At 37.0% G+C, this 13,786-nt stretch overlaps 2 protein-coding genes across 2 annotated transcripts; both read left to right on the forward strand.

Annotated features, from left to right (window-relative positions):
* Window positions 1-856: 856 nt before the first annotated feature.
* On the forward strand, window positions 857-9,042 carry LOC306866856 (NADPH oxidase 5-like; the record flags this gene model as incomplete). Its single annotated transcript, XM_079412251.1, has 16 exons — window positions 857-976; window positions 1,057-1,207; window positions 1,661-1,871; window positions 2,801-3,038; window positions 3,108-3,261; window positions 4,372-4,547; window positions 4,771-4,953; window positions 5,043-5,175; window positions 5,766-5,908; window positions 6,500-6,670; window positions 6,759-6,803; window positions 6,898-7,022; window positions 7,131-7,215; window positions 7,564-7,663; window positions 7,745-7,911; window positions 8,008-9,042. 16 exons carry the CDS (start codon window positions 857-859, stop codon window positions 8,137-8,139), a joined length of 2,334 nt encoding a protein of 777 aa, XP_079268377.1. The 3' UTR covers window positions 8,140-9,042.
* A 325-nt stretch (window positions 9,043-9,367) lies between these two features.
* LOC306866560 (D-glucuronyl C5-epimerase B-like) lies at window positions 9,368-13,458 on the forward strand. The gene is made up of 3 exons (XM_079411822.1): window positions 9,368-10,214; window positions 11,515-11,754; window positions 11,861-13,458. Exons 1-3 carry the CDS (start codon window positions 9,719-9,721, stop codon window positions 12,883-12,885), a joined length of 1,761 nt encoding a protein of 586 aa, XP_079267948.1. The 5' UTR covers window positions 9,368-9,718; the 3' UTR covers window positions 12,886-13,458.
* Window positions 13,459-13,786: the final 328 nt, after the last annotated feature.

The raw sequence follows: 13,786 nt of genomic DNA on the forward strand, positions 1-13,786 counted from the left end.
AGGGATGTCAGGGGCAGCTGCTGCTGTGTGTACAAGATATTGAATGTCCTGAACAATACTGTCCAGCCTCCCTCTGTATGTCTCGCTCTCTCTTCCTCTCGTTTCCTCTGACTAACTGGACTAGCTGAAAGAGCAACAACTTGAGACCGCAATAAAAGCTCTCCGTATCTTTTAAATTTTTGTCTGTGAGAATATTTTCATGAAAAGTCAAAAGGAAATACTTGCAAAAGACAGAAGATTTACTTCTAAAGGTAATGCTTTCTCTTGTTTAAATGGGACATTGTGTAAACTTTGTAGTTATACGCATGGATTATTATTGCATTTGTGACCCTGGACCACAAAACCAGTCATAAGGGACAATTTTTCGAAATTGAGATTTATGCATCATCTGAAAGCTGAATAAATAAGCTTTCCATTCATGTATGCCATCATTGAAAACGAAAATCTAAATATTGAGAAAATTGCCTTTAAGGTTGTTCAAATGAAGTTCTAAGCAATGCATATTACTAATCAAAAATTAAGTTTTGATATATTTACAGTAGGACATTTACAAAATATCTTCATGGAACATGATCTTTACTTAATATCCTAATGATTTTTTGGCATAAAAGAAAAATCAATAATTTTGACCCATACAATGTATTTTTGGCTATTGCTACAAATATAGCGACTTAAGACTGGTTTTGTGCTCCAGTGTCACATTTCGTCTGTCTGTGAGTGTTTGTTTCTATATTAGGCTATATATAAATATGCACAGGTAAATAGGCTAAATATGATTCTGAGAGGAGATTGAGACTACATTTGTCTTCGAGGAATCTATACTGCCAATACAGTGTGTGGACTGTGAAGCCGAGACATGAGTCTAGAAGAAGACTCACGCTGGCTGGAATGGGTCACCAAGCAGTTTGAGAGCATTGCAGGAGATGATAAAGAAATCGACTTGGATGAGTTTAAAACGGCGCTGAAAGTAAAAGAGGTGAGCATGGAAACCTTTATAATAATAATTTATTATCTTGTTCTGAAAAGATCATTTTTTTCTCCTGTCTGTTGCTGTAGTCATTTTTTGCAGAGAGGTTTTTCGCCTTGTTCGACTCCGATGGCAGCAGCTCCATCAGTCTGGATGAACTTCTCGAGGCTTTAGATCTTCTGATCCATGGCAATGAGACAGACAAACTACGGTTCCTCTTCCAGGTCTACGATGTGGATGGTAAGTTGTAAAATACCATCAGCTTTTGTGGTAAATGTCATAATTTAAAAAATATATATCACTGAATCTCACAATATTGACAATGGAGTTATATGCTTATTTCATTATTCTGAAATGCTTTAGGAAATGTATTGTCAGATTAAATGCACAAAGTGATTTACACAAGTAGAATATTTTCCTGGTCCAATTATGTTTTGACCATTTAATTTCTTAATTTGGCAATATTCTATGTAAACACAATCATGATAATAAGAGACAACACATTGTTACACAACATTCCTATTAAATTACACAGATCATAACAGCCCCTATAAGAGTAATATCAAAGAATTGGCTGACTGTAATGTTGTGCCAAAAATAAGAAAGAGGAACATACTTGCGTTACACCCTACAGTTTGTTAAACAATCAGTGTTAAACCATTAATTTAATTATTGTGTTGACCTGTCATGTAGGCAGTGGTTCCATAGACCCAGATGAGTTACGTACAGTTCTGAAATCCTGTCTGCGTGAGAGTGCGATCTCGCTCCCTGAGGAAAAGCTGGATGACCTGACGCTGGTGCTGTTCGAATCTGCTGATAAAGATAACAGTGGCTCCATCACGTTTGAAGAGCTGAAGGCAGAGCTGGAGAACTTTCCTGAAGTTATGGAGAACCTCACCATCAGGTGGGAAACGGTTATACAAAAGAGATGATATTCAGATCAACAGCACAATTGCCAGTATGACTTTTGCATACTACAGTTACTTGCCCGTTACTTTCAAAAAAATAGGAGCCTATCAAATGAAGTGAACCGTTGTGTACGTCTGAGCAACACAATAGTGGTGGTCCATTAATGAATATACTTGGGTTTTGAGTTTTGGACGAAACGGTTGACAGAATGATTCAATGACTCACTCATAAAAACAATTATCACATTTAGATCCTGAATGAATCTGTTTTTTTAGTCATTTGGGTGAATGAATCAATGGTTGTGGCTTGAAGGAATACAGCTATGGCCAGAAGTCACCCAAAAGCTTGCCATAAAATAACAAGAAATTAAATTTGCTAGCTATCACATTGTGTTTTATTAATGTCTACACCTACCTCAACCCTAAACCCTTGCAATAATGCAAATACAGTAGTTATTGTTGTTCAGAGTGACAAAAATGACGCAATATTGATGTGCGCATGCCCTGGTGGCCGTAGCTGTATCCCTTCTAGCCCCAACCCATGTTTAGATCCTGAATGAAATTCTTGTTAAAAAAAGTACATTACCCATGATTTTGCAGGGAAATCTCCTCCAATCAGAGAATCGAAACAAGTGCCAAAATAGCTCTTAGTGCCCATCCGCTCCCATGAAGCATTGCAAATAATGTAATTTAGTCATTCTAACTACACTCTCAAACTATCTGTATCTATATGCATAATTTACAATAAACAAAATATGTTGTAGTTCTTTCCCTCATTAAAGGGTTGAATCAAAGTTTGTAATGTTATGAAACATATCATTACCAAAGACCAGAACTAACCACTGTGTAATCAAAAATAAATGCTCCAAAATGTACCAAATTTATTACCCAAAAAACCCACTTTCTCTTGTTTGTTTTCACTCAGTGCCGCCAACTGGCTGAAACCTCCTGATATGGAGCAGAAGAAATGCAAGACTCCTCGTTACCTGACACGGGCCTACTGGCACAACAACAGCCGCAAGTTGTTCTTCCTCTGCCTGTACACTCTCCTGAATGTGCTCCTCTTCATCATCGCAATGCTGAAGAACGCACATGGAGGCTTCTGGTTCATGGTGGCCAAGGGCTGCGGCCAGTGTCTCAACCTCAACTGTACTTTTGTTATGGTGAGTTGAGCTCACTAATTCATCTAATATTTAATATTTCCAGTAGTGACAGAAGGTTTCGTCTCACAGGTGCTGATGTTGAGGCGATGTTTGACGTGGCTACGTGCCACCTGGCTGGTGAGGGTCTTCCCTTTGGACCAGAACATTCTACTGCATCAGATCGTGGGCTACGCCATCTTGATATTCACCACTGTGCACACTGGCGCTCACATCATGAACTTTGGTAACCTGTAATAAACTTGTTAAAAAATGGTCAAATTCATTTAAAGGGATAGTTTTTGAAGGAAATTTGAAAGTCAGCGGGGTCCAAAAAACATTGACTTTCATTCTATTGACAAGTAAACGTGAACTAAACACGAAGTAAATATGAACCTGTAATAAGACTTTTCGATAAAAATGACCCAAAAAATGAAAACTGTCATCATTTACTTACCCTCATGTTGTTGCAGCCCTGTAAATTTTTTCTTTTTACTATAAATCACAAAAGATGATGTCAAAACCACTGATGTTCATTGTATGGACAAAAAAGCACATGATGACAATTTTCAATTTTGGGTGTATTTTCCCATTAACTCCATAAAGCCTGACATAAAATAATAGTCCCAAAAATCTATATTTTATTTTATTAATTTATTTTATTTTTTGTATTTATTTATTTTTTGGAAATTGAACAGTATATTGAATCTTTATACAATATCTGAAAAAGACAAAAAAGCTGCATATGAATTTGCAAATCATATTTGACACATCAGGCTTTTATGCCTCATATATGATGATATAGGAGAATGTGAAGTTCATACTCGAGAAGGAAAAAAAACACATTTTATTCAGAGGCCCAAAATGAGCAAAAATATGCAATTTTGCGCAGTTTCTGATTTATATAACCAAAAAGTAAGATGAAATTCTGATAGCTTGTAATGCAAATCAATGTGGACTTAATAACAGTATAACAAGCTTCTTACATAAAATGCAAATAAATATCAGTTGCCACTCGTTATCTCCCAATAATATAATTAATGTCTTAATAAGATGATATTTAAATGTTGTTGTTGTGGGGAACGAAACATATAATACATGCAATTCAGTGATGACTGAGAAATGAACAAATAAACGCTCCTCAAAAGCCATCAAAAATTATTTATGGATAATCAAGTAAACCTAATGTGCTTCAGTCCAGTCCTCATCTTGAAATATTAGATTGTGTATCATGTATGATACTATAGGCTTTATTGGATTAAATTTAGTGTATAAAGTATATGGCCTTGCAACACAGTCACAAAAGCAACATATTAATAAAGAATATTTCGTAATATCCCTTTCCCTCTCTTCTTAGCCCGTATGTCTCAGAATGATGGCATGTACCAGCTGTGGGAGTATCTTTTCACCATCCGTCCTGGGATTGGCTGGGTCAAAGGCACTGCCTCCATTACGGGCGTCGTTCTGCAGGTTCTCATCTGCTTGATGGTGGTGTGCTCCAGCACGTTCGTCAGACGCAGTGGTCATTTTGAGGTGATGGCTTGCTGATTGAATTCATGAGAAGCAACAATCTGCACATAGTCACTTCTGTGAATATCTGTTGATTTGGAAAATATGAAGCTGTTTCAAGGCCATTAAAAACAAGTTAGCAAAGAATTCTGTTTGCAAATGATTTCAGCCATGCATACCAACAAACAAAAAACATTCAAATATGCTTTGTCAAAGCATAATATAGAAAGGGTTTGTTGTTGTGTAGGTGTTCTACTGGTCTCACCTTTCCTACGTCTGGGTTTTGGCCCTATTGATTGTCCACTGTGCGAACTTTTGGAAATGGTTTGTGGTGCCAGGAGTGGTGTTCCTCATTGAGAAACTTGTTGGAATAGCAGTGTCCCGCATGGGTGGGCTGTACATAGTTGAAGTCAACTTATTGCCCTCAAAGGTACCATCTGAGCCAATGTTTTGTTTCCTGTAACATTTAGTTAGTCATCCATGCTGAAAGCTTCACCTGTACTGCCTTTTATTTCAAAGGTAACACATTTGGTGATCAAGAGGCCTCCGTCTTTTCACTTTAAACCTGGAGATTATGTGTATATAAACATTCCTGTTATCGCCAAGTACGAGTGGCATCCGTTTACCATCAGCAGCGCTCCTGAGCAGCAAGGTAAAACAACTGGAAAGCATATAGTTATATTAGTCTTGCAAAATTCTAATATATGACAGTGATTTGTTTATAATTTAGTAGTATGTGCATTTAAAAATAATTAAAATGCACTGTAGAAAAATCTTAGATTTTGTCAATGTTTTTGTTTGGTTTTGTAGTTAAACAATCTAAACACCTTTTAGGGAAAAAACATCAATTTACGCCGAGCAAAAATATGTTTAACACAATAAGATTTGTTTTCAACAAATCTGAGACTTGTTTTTAGACAATCTGTCTTAAGTTTTTTTTTCTTAACAAAACTTTTTTTTCTAACAAAAAAAAAGTACACAAAGCAAATTTTCAAAACTATAAGATTTGTTTTACTACCGTTTTTTAGGCAGTCTGTTAATTCAAGTTTGTTTTTCTAACAAAACAAAACAAAAAACAAAACTGCACAATAGTAAACATTTATCACAATAAGAATTTTTTAAGACAATCTGTCTTGAGAAAACAAGACTTCTTTTATACAATTAAATGTACATAAAGCAAGTGTTTAACAAAATGTTTTCACTTCAACTTTTAAATAAACTTTTTCTGGTTTTCTCAAACAGATACGCTGTGGCTCCATATTCGTTCTATGGGCCAGTGGACAAACCGCCTGTACGAGTATTTCAGACAGCCAGAGAGTCAAACCATTAGCAACAAGAGGCTCACCGCCAGCCTGAGGAACAGACGCCATGAGAGCAGAACGCAGGTCTTGGCTTTTCTCCATCATCCACTGGCGCTGGAATCTAAACACATAGTGATAGAAGTTCATTACTGTGATGTTTTATTGATGCAGTTCTTTACAGGTGGGGTCGTTTTGTAATCACATCATTGACATTACCAAGGCTTATTGATTTTTATTTTATTATATCTACAGGCTTCTCTCCAGTATTTTTTGGAACAGATATTGCCATTTATTTTATTAAGTTAAAATTGCAAAGTATAAGAACTTTAAACTAGTTTAATACAATAGACATTTGCACTTCTTCTGCAGTATTATTGAGACACTATTATAGTGTTATTAATATTTTGAATTAGTTTTATTTTTATATTTACCGTTTTCATTTTCATTTTAGCTTAGTTTTTTTTCCTATTTATTATTTTTTAAATGTCTATGCATTTTTATTCATTTTATTTCAGTTTAGATTTAGGTATTTTAGTACATCAAGTTAAATTAAGTAAAAATTTGTGGAAAAACAACAACAAACTTATACTTTTTTCAGTTAATGTTTATTTTATTTCAAGTAATGAAATTCTTTTTTTGGTTTTAGTTTTAGTAAATTATGTAACTCTGCTCCAGAATGAAATGTTCAAGTCTGCAAACTGCGACAATACTGTGGCGTCAAATAAGGATGATGCTGTTGAACTGACCCTGTACCGGACAAGTGGAACACACACAAACTCCCAGAAGCCCGTCAGTGACCCAGTAGCCCAGGCAGAACTGGGAGACGCCTCTCCGGCTACAAGAGAAGTGAGTTTTCTGTCTCAACAAAGCAGAACATATGTTCTATTATACATAGGATACACATCAGCCAGACTTATTTTCTGTTGTCTTCTAGCTTACAGCAAAATTGAGTGAAAATCACAGATATTGTAACATTAAGGTAAGTAATTTGATTACAAAAAATGTAATCTAATTTACTGAAAGTGATTGTCTGACAAGAATTGTATGCATTTGTTTATGCCTTTGTTTGTTAGTGCTATGTGGACGGCCCTTTTGGCACCCCGACTCGACAGATCTTTGCATCTGAGCACGCGGTGCTTATCGGCGCTGGAATCGGCATCACTCCCTTTGCATCCATTTTGCAGAGTATTATGTGCCGGTGAGACATGCAACCTCTCCAGTCATAAAATTGCATTTTCTTTCCATGAAAAACCACATGCAAATGTTTTAATTTTGTATGTAAAATTTATTTTTGTCTTTTTTTCAGTTACCGCATGAGAAAGCAAAACTGCCCCAACTGCAACTATTCCTGGTGTGAAACCATCAAAGACAATGAAATGAAACTGAGGAAGGTAAGAATGGTGAACAGTCGAATGGAAACTAGAATAAATAGGAGGAAAAAATATTTATTTTATTTTATTTCAGCAAATTTACGTTTTTGGGTCAACTATTCCTTAAGTTCAGTTGCTATCTTAAATTATTAAGTAATCAAACTAGTAAGTTGTACAGTTCAACTCATTTTTTAAAATCTGGTCTTATTGAATCTCACAATTTAATAAATGAAGTTGAAATTGCTTACATTTAAACAAGTTGCCATGATTTATTGATCATATTATTTTTACAGTAGATAGCTTCAAAGCTAATGGACATGAACAACTTCGATCTCATGAGGTTTTTAATTTTCTTTTAAATTCCTGCAGGTAGACTTCATTTGGATCAACCGAGATCAGAAATCCTTTGAGTGGTTTGTGAGTCTCTTGACCAAGCTGGAGATGGACCAAGCAGATGAAGAGCCAGAGGGTAAGAGAGAACTGAAGAAAGTGGGAGATGGGGTTGGCCCTGAAATATTGGCAAAATCATGCTTATTTTTATGTTTTTCAGGTCGTTTTTTGGAGATGCACATGTACATGACTTCAGCTCTCAGTAAGAATGATATGAAGGCCATAGGTCTGCAGATGGCTCTGGATCTGCTGGCCAAGAAAGAGAAGAGAGATTCCATCACCGGCCTTCGCACGCGTACACAGCCTGGCAGACCAGATTGGGCCAAGGTAAGCAAGGCTAATATTCTATTCTATTCTATTGCATTCTATTCTATTCTATTCTCCCCAATATCTTTAATTATCAGTGTTTAAATGCATTTTCAGGTTTTCCAGAAAGTGTCTGAAGAAAAGAAAGGAAAAGTTCACGTTTTTTATTGCGGTTCTGCTGCTCTGGCCAAAGTCATCAAGGCCCAGTGTGAGCATTTTGGCTTCAACTTCTACAAAGAAAATTTCTGAAGAATTTACAATATTTCATTTGCTTGAAATCTAATAAATAATAACACAATCATCTGACAATCTGATCTTGCTGATGTTTTGTAAGCTCATGTTGTTGTATGTTTTGATTTATTTGCATTGTTTGTGTAAGTAACCTTTTAACACTTTTAATGAAATTATATATGTTTTTTTTTGTTGTTGTTGTTTTTTTATTTCAGAAATGCCCATTTCTGGTTATTATAAATATGCATCATGTTCAAAGTTTTTTCTCCAGCAAGAGAAACTGCAGTTGGTTTAATATAAAATTGCCATGTAAGTAATAATATGAAGCAATTTACTCTAGAATATACAGTTGGAAATATTAGTTAGCCTACATGTAAATACAATAATAAAAAAGGTTACACTTTATTTGAAGGTGTCCTTGTTATAGTGTAATTATACATTTAAGTACTGAGAAATATTAATTAACTGCATGTACTTACTATATGGTTAGGGTTAGGATAAGGGCTTGGTTTAGGGTTACTTGCATTTACATAATTAATTATTATAATTGTAATTACGTGTTACAAGGACACCTTAAAATAAAGTTACCAAAAAATAATCAGTTTACATTGCCAAGGCATAATAATATACAAATAATGATAAATATTACATACAATATTACCATATATACATTATAGAAGAATTAGTATTTTTTAATTACTTGTGTTTATTTTACTATTTACGTCTGTGTGTTTTAACGATGTAATAACTATGTTTTAACGGTTGTTTCTAAGTGTAAAAACGTTTGAAATCGTTAGAGATTGTAGTAGATAGAAATGTGTTGCCCATACCTGTCGCATTGTGTTCATTGTTCTGTTTTTAAGAGACTGTGGGAACTGTCAGATTTCCTCAAATAAATAAACTCGACATGGATTCACTTGGTTTACAGAGACATCTTGCGATTATATTCAGCAGCGCAACACAAGCAGCATTATATGGACTTTATTTCTCATTTAAAATGTCTGCACATGAAATCCTACCTATAAACGTTTTCTTATTCCTTTTTAATGAACCGTAATCTAAAATGTATAATAATATTTCACATTTTTTAAAGTGAAATTTTTGTCAAAAAATAATATGTATATAATAGCCTACATTCGTAAACGCAGGTGGGCTTGCCACAAACATGAATCGTGCTTATAATTCATAATATTCACCTTATGTCACATCTTATCTGACATAAGATTGGCTGCCACGGAAGCACGTCGCCTCTCATTGGCCAGTGCTGCATCAATACAGCTGTAGCGTCTATTATGTTGCAGATCTCTCCGCATTTATTTCAGATGGTAGCCTAATAAATGCGATGGTATGTAGCTATACATAAACGTTTTTGTTACATTTAAATTTATTATGAGTGTAAGCCTTCACCACAAGACTCAAGTATACCAGTGATTTGTGATGGTAAGATATGATATATTGTCTTATTTTGTGGTTGACAAAATGGTGGACCCATATTAACCTCTGTCTGCAGATGCTGCACCCGAATCGCTGTAACAGGACCATAAGGGTTTGCTGAGATGTTCCTGTGTCAGTTCCACTATCACCGCATGGCTGTGATATGACAATGCGCTGTCTGGTGGCTCGCATCAATCACAAGACTCTGATAGTCATCTGTGCTGTTTTTGCCCTCATCACTATACTGCTGTGGAACAAGTGCTCCAGTGACAAAGACCTGCCCACACAGATCAGACCTCAGCTGGAGTTTGCACCCACCCCAGAGAAGGACGAGGAGAACGGGCAAGCCCCCGAAGCACCGCCTGGATCCAAAGAAGTCACTTATGAGCAGATTGACTGCCTTATCAATGAAGATGTCATCATAAAAGGACGTAGGGAGGGGGGCGAGGTGTATCTGCCCTTCAGCTGGGTGGAAAGGTACTTTGATGTCTACGGACGTCTTGTGCAGTATGATGGGACGGAAAGGTTTGAGTTCTCCCACAGTTACTCCCGGGTGTATGCCCAGAGGGAGCCTTACCACCCGGATGGGGTCTTCATGTCCTTTGAGGGCTACAACGTGGAAGTGCGGGATCGGGTGAAATGCATCAGTGGTGTGGAAGGTAATTTGGAGTGTCCCTTATTTTGCCACCATATGTAATAATACACACAGAGGTGCACTATTTAGATTGGGTTTGTGTTTAAAAGCCGCAAGTCATTTATTTACATTATGCTCTCTCTCTTAAAATGTAAACAAGTGTAAATGTCAACATTATCATATATGCTTAAAGGAAGGGTGCCCAATCCTGTTCCTAGAGATTGACCTTCCTGTAAAGTTCAGCCCTAACTCTAATAAAACTCATTTTAACCAGCTAAGTAAAGGGATAGTTCACCCAAAAATGAAAAATCTGTCATTAATTACAAACCCTCATGTCGTTCAAAACCCATAAGACCTTTGCTCATCTTCGGAACACAAGTTAAGATATTTTTAATGAAATCCGAGAGCTTTCTGACCCTGCATATACAGCAAGGGAACTACCACATTCATCTACTACGAGAATACTTTTTGTGCCCAAAGAAACCAAAAATAACAACTTTATTCAACAATTTATTCGATGCACATTCATGACAGTACCATGATGTATTCATGTACATTACTCTGCTTGCAAACAAGCCACAGTGCATCTGGGTTCTACGTCAGAACCCTGGCTCCTGCGTCGTGGTACTCTCATAAACGCATGTCGAAAACTAACACAGAAGAGAAGAAATCATTGAATAAAGTCGTTATTTTTGTTTTCTTCGTGCACAAAAAGTATTCTCTTTGCTTCATAAAATTGTGGTTGAACCACTAATGTCGCATGGACTATTTTAAGAATGTTCTTACTATGTTTCTGGGTCTTGAACATTGTAGTTGCATTGCTGTCTATGCAGGGTCAGAAAGTTCTCGGATTTCATCAGAAATATCTTAATTTGTGTTCTAATGAGTCTGGAAAAGAAATGAGGGTGAGTATTTAATGACAGAATTAGAATTTTTGGGTGAACTATCCCTTTAATATCTTCAGGAAAACTTAATAATTACAGAGAGGTTTGTTGGAGCAGGGTTGGCACTGAATTCTGCACGAAGGTAGATTTTCAGGAGCAGGATTGGGCACCCCTGGCCAAAGGAACATATGTTTGAAGTTTGTCAGATTAAACATGAGCTTATTGATGCATTTGCAAATGTCACTCTTGGTCGGAGGCTTCTGAAAATATTTAGCTTATATATATATGCAGAGTTACATTTCAAGTTCAATGATGCAACGCAAAAATATTTTGTAGTGCATAAGTTGTAACTTAGTGCCCTGTTACATTGCAACTAGGCTAAGTCACTCCTGGCTCAAATGGTTTCAGAATCCTATTTCTGGGATCAACCTTTGTTCACAGGTGTACCAATCTCCACCCAGTGGGGTCCTCGGGGGTACTTCTACCCCATTCAAATAGCTCAGTATGGGCTGAGCCACTACAGCAAGAACCTCACAGAAAAGCCACCTGATATAAAGATCTACGGCATATCCGAGGAAAAAGAGGGTGGCTCAAGTCCATGGGTTGTCCTTAAGGGTTGCACGCTCTCTAAGCTTCAGGATCAAGGTCGCTTTGGGTTTGCGTACCATTTTGTCACAGCGGGTATGAATTCCTTGTGAAATTTTTGTAGGTTTGAATTCAGATGAATCAACTGTTTTGCTGTGATGATCACAGATAAATGATAACTTGTACTTTTGTATTTTCATAGAGAACTCTGATGGTGTGTCTTTGGTCTTGGACAATGCAAAAGATTTCGTCCTGACCTTTGATGTGAAGTTCGTCTCCAATGGTAGCGTCTCTGTGATTCTGGAGACCACAGAAAAGGGACCTCCTTACATCATCCATTACATCACTAGTCCACACCTTCTTTCCTTTAAAGACCGAGAGGTCATCTACGGCATTGGCTCACGAGCCTCCTGGAGTACCGTCAGTCGAGATTTAGTGACGGATTTGCGTAAAGGAGTCGGTTTGTCCAACACCAAAGTGGTGAAGGCTACCAAGATCATGCCTCGCCGCTTGGTCCAGCTGGTTCTTAGAGGTTCTGGCTTTATCAGCAATATCACTGTATCTTCCACTGCACACATGGCTGCCTTCTTTGCTGCCAGTGATTGGCTTCTTCATAACCAGGATGAGCATGGAGGGTGGCCGATTAAGGTGACCCGAAAACTCGGAGAGGGGTTCAATACCTTGGAGCCTGGATGGTACTCCGCCATGGCCCAAGGCCAAGCCATGTCGACATTAGTGAGGGCATACCTGGTGACGCACAACCCTGCATACCTCGGTGCCGCAATCCGAGCAACATCCCCCTTCAAGAGGACCTCTGATCATGGTGGAGTCAAAGCGACATTCATGAACAAGTATGACTGGTACGAGGAATACCCCACAACACCTAGTTCGTTTGTTCTTAATGGCTTTATCTATTCTCTGATTGGGCTATATGATGTGGCGGAAACGGCGGGCAACAAGCTTGGTCGAGAAGCAGGTGTACTCTTCAGTCAAGGACTGGAGTCACTCAAGGCCATGTTGCCGTTGTTCGACACAGGCTCTGGAACGGTTTATGACCTGAGACACTTTACCCTGGGTGTTGCCCCTAATTTAGCACGCTGGGACTACCACACCACGCACATCAACCAGTTACAGCTGCTCGCATCAATCGACAGCGCCCCCATTTTCAGGGACTATGTGAAACGCTGGAAGACTTACCTGAAAGGAGGCCGGGCCAAGCACAACTAGACTTTCTCTGATGGCAACTTTATATAAAATCTTGAACTACTGTTTAAGAATGAAATATACTGAGCATTAATAATTAAATAAGCATTTTCACTTTACATGAAAAGGGTGCATATTGTATCCAATATGTTTGCTTTAAAGTGTCTTGCTGAAGAGCTTGAGTTGTTGTACAGACTTGGAGAATGTGAAGTAAAATATTTATTTGCAAAATATCATGGTCTATTTGAATGTAAGAAGCAACGCACAGTTGTTTACACAGATTTTGAAGAAAGCACAGCAGATTTGCTCTAAAATTAAACGATTGTATATCTTGAAGCATACAATTAGTAAATGTGAGTAGTCACACTAATGATTGTGTGTTAATGAATCTATGAATAGGTTATGCTGTAAAAATGTCATTTATTGCATAATGTTAAAATGAGTGTATTAGAGATGTTTTAGAAATATTTGATCTTTGTATTTTAAAGCACAATCCTATCTTAGATCTTTGTGATTTGATACAGTTGCATTTGAATTGTTTTCTTTTCAGTATGTAATTGTTTAAAGCTGAAATAAATGTGTTATTTGAGCCGTTTTACAACTTTCAGTGTACAATCTTTGCTACCAAAAAGTGGACTGAGATATACATGTGGTGGCACATATCATATTAATGCTATAATATTCTTTGAAGTGGCTTGGAGTCCCATTTAAAACCCTGGCACGTGAATCTGGTAATATATCAAAATACCACTGAGTTATGATCTGATACAATCACTGTATAGCACTGCCACAAAAACTGACATAGGCTAAAACAATTTAAATGTCTTAAAACCTTAAAAATACTCTTATTTCTATGCATGTGAATAAACATATATTAAATAAATTAATCCCAATGACCATTAAAAAAAATAAAAAAAAATTGTGT

This window comes from Barbus barbus (assembly GCF_936440315.1).
Source record: "Barbus barbus genome assembly, chromosome: 48".
In the NCBI taxonomy this organism is placed as follows: Eukaryota; Metazoa; Chordata; class Actinopteri; order Cypriniformes; family Cyprinidae; genus Barbus; species Barbus barbus.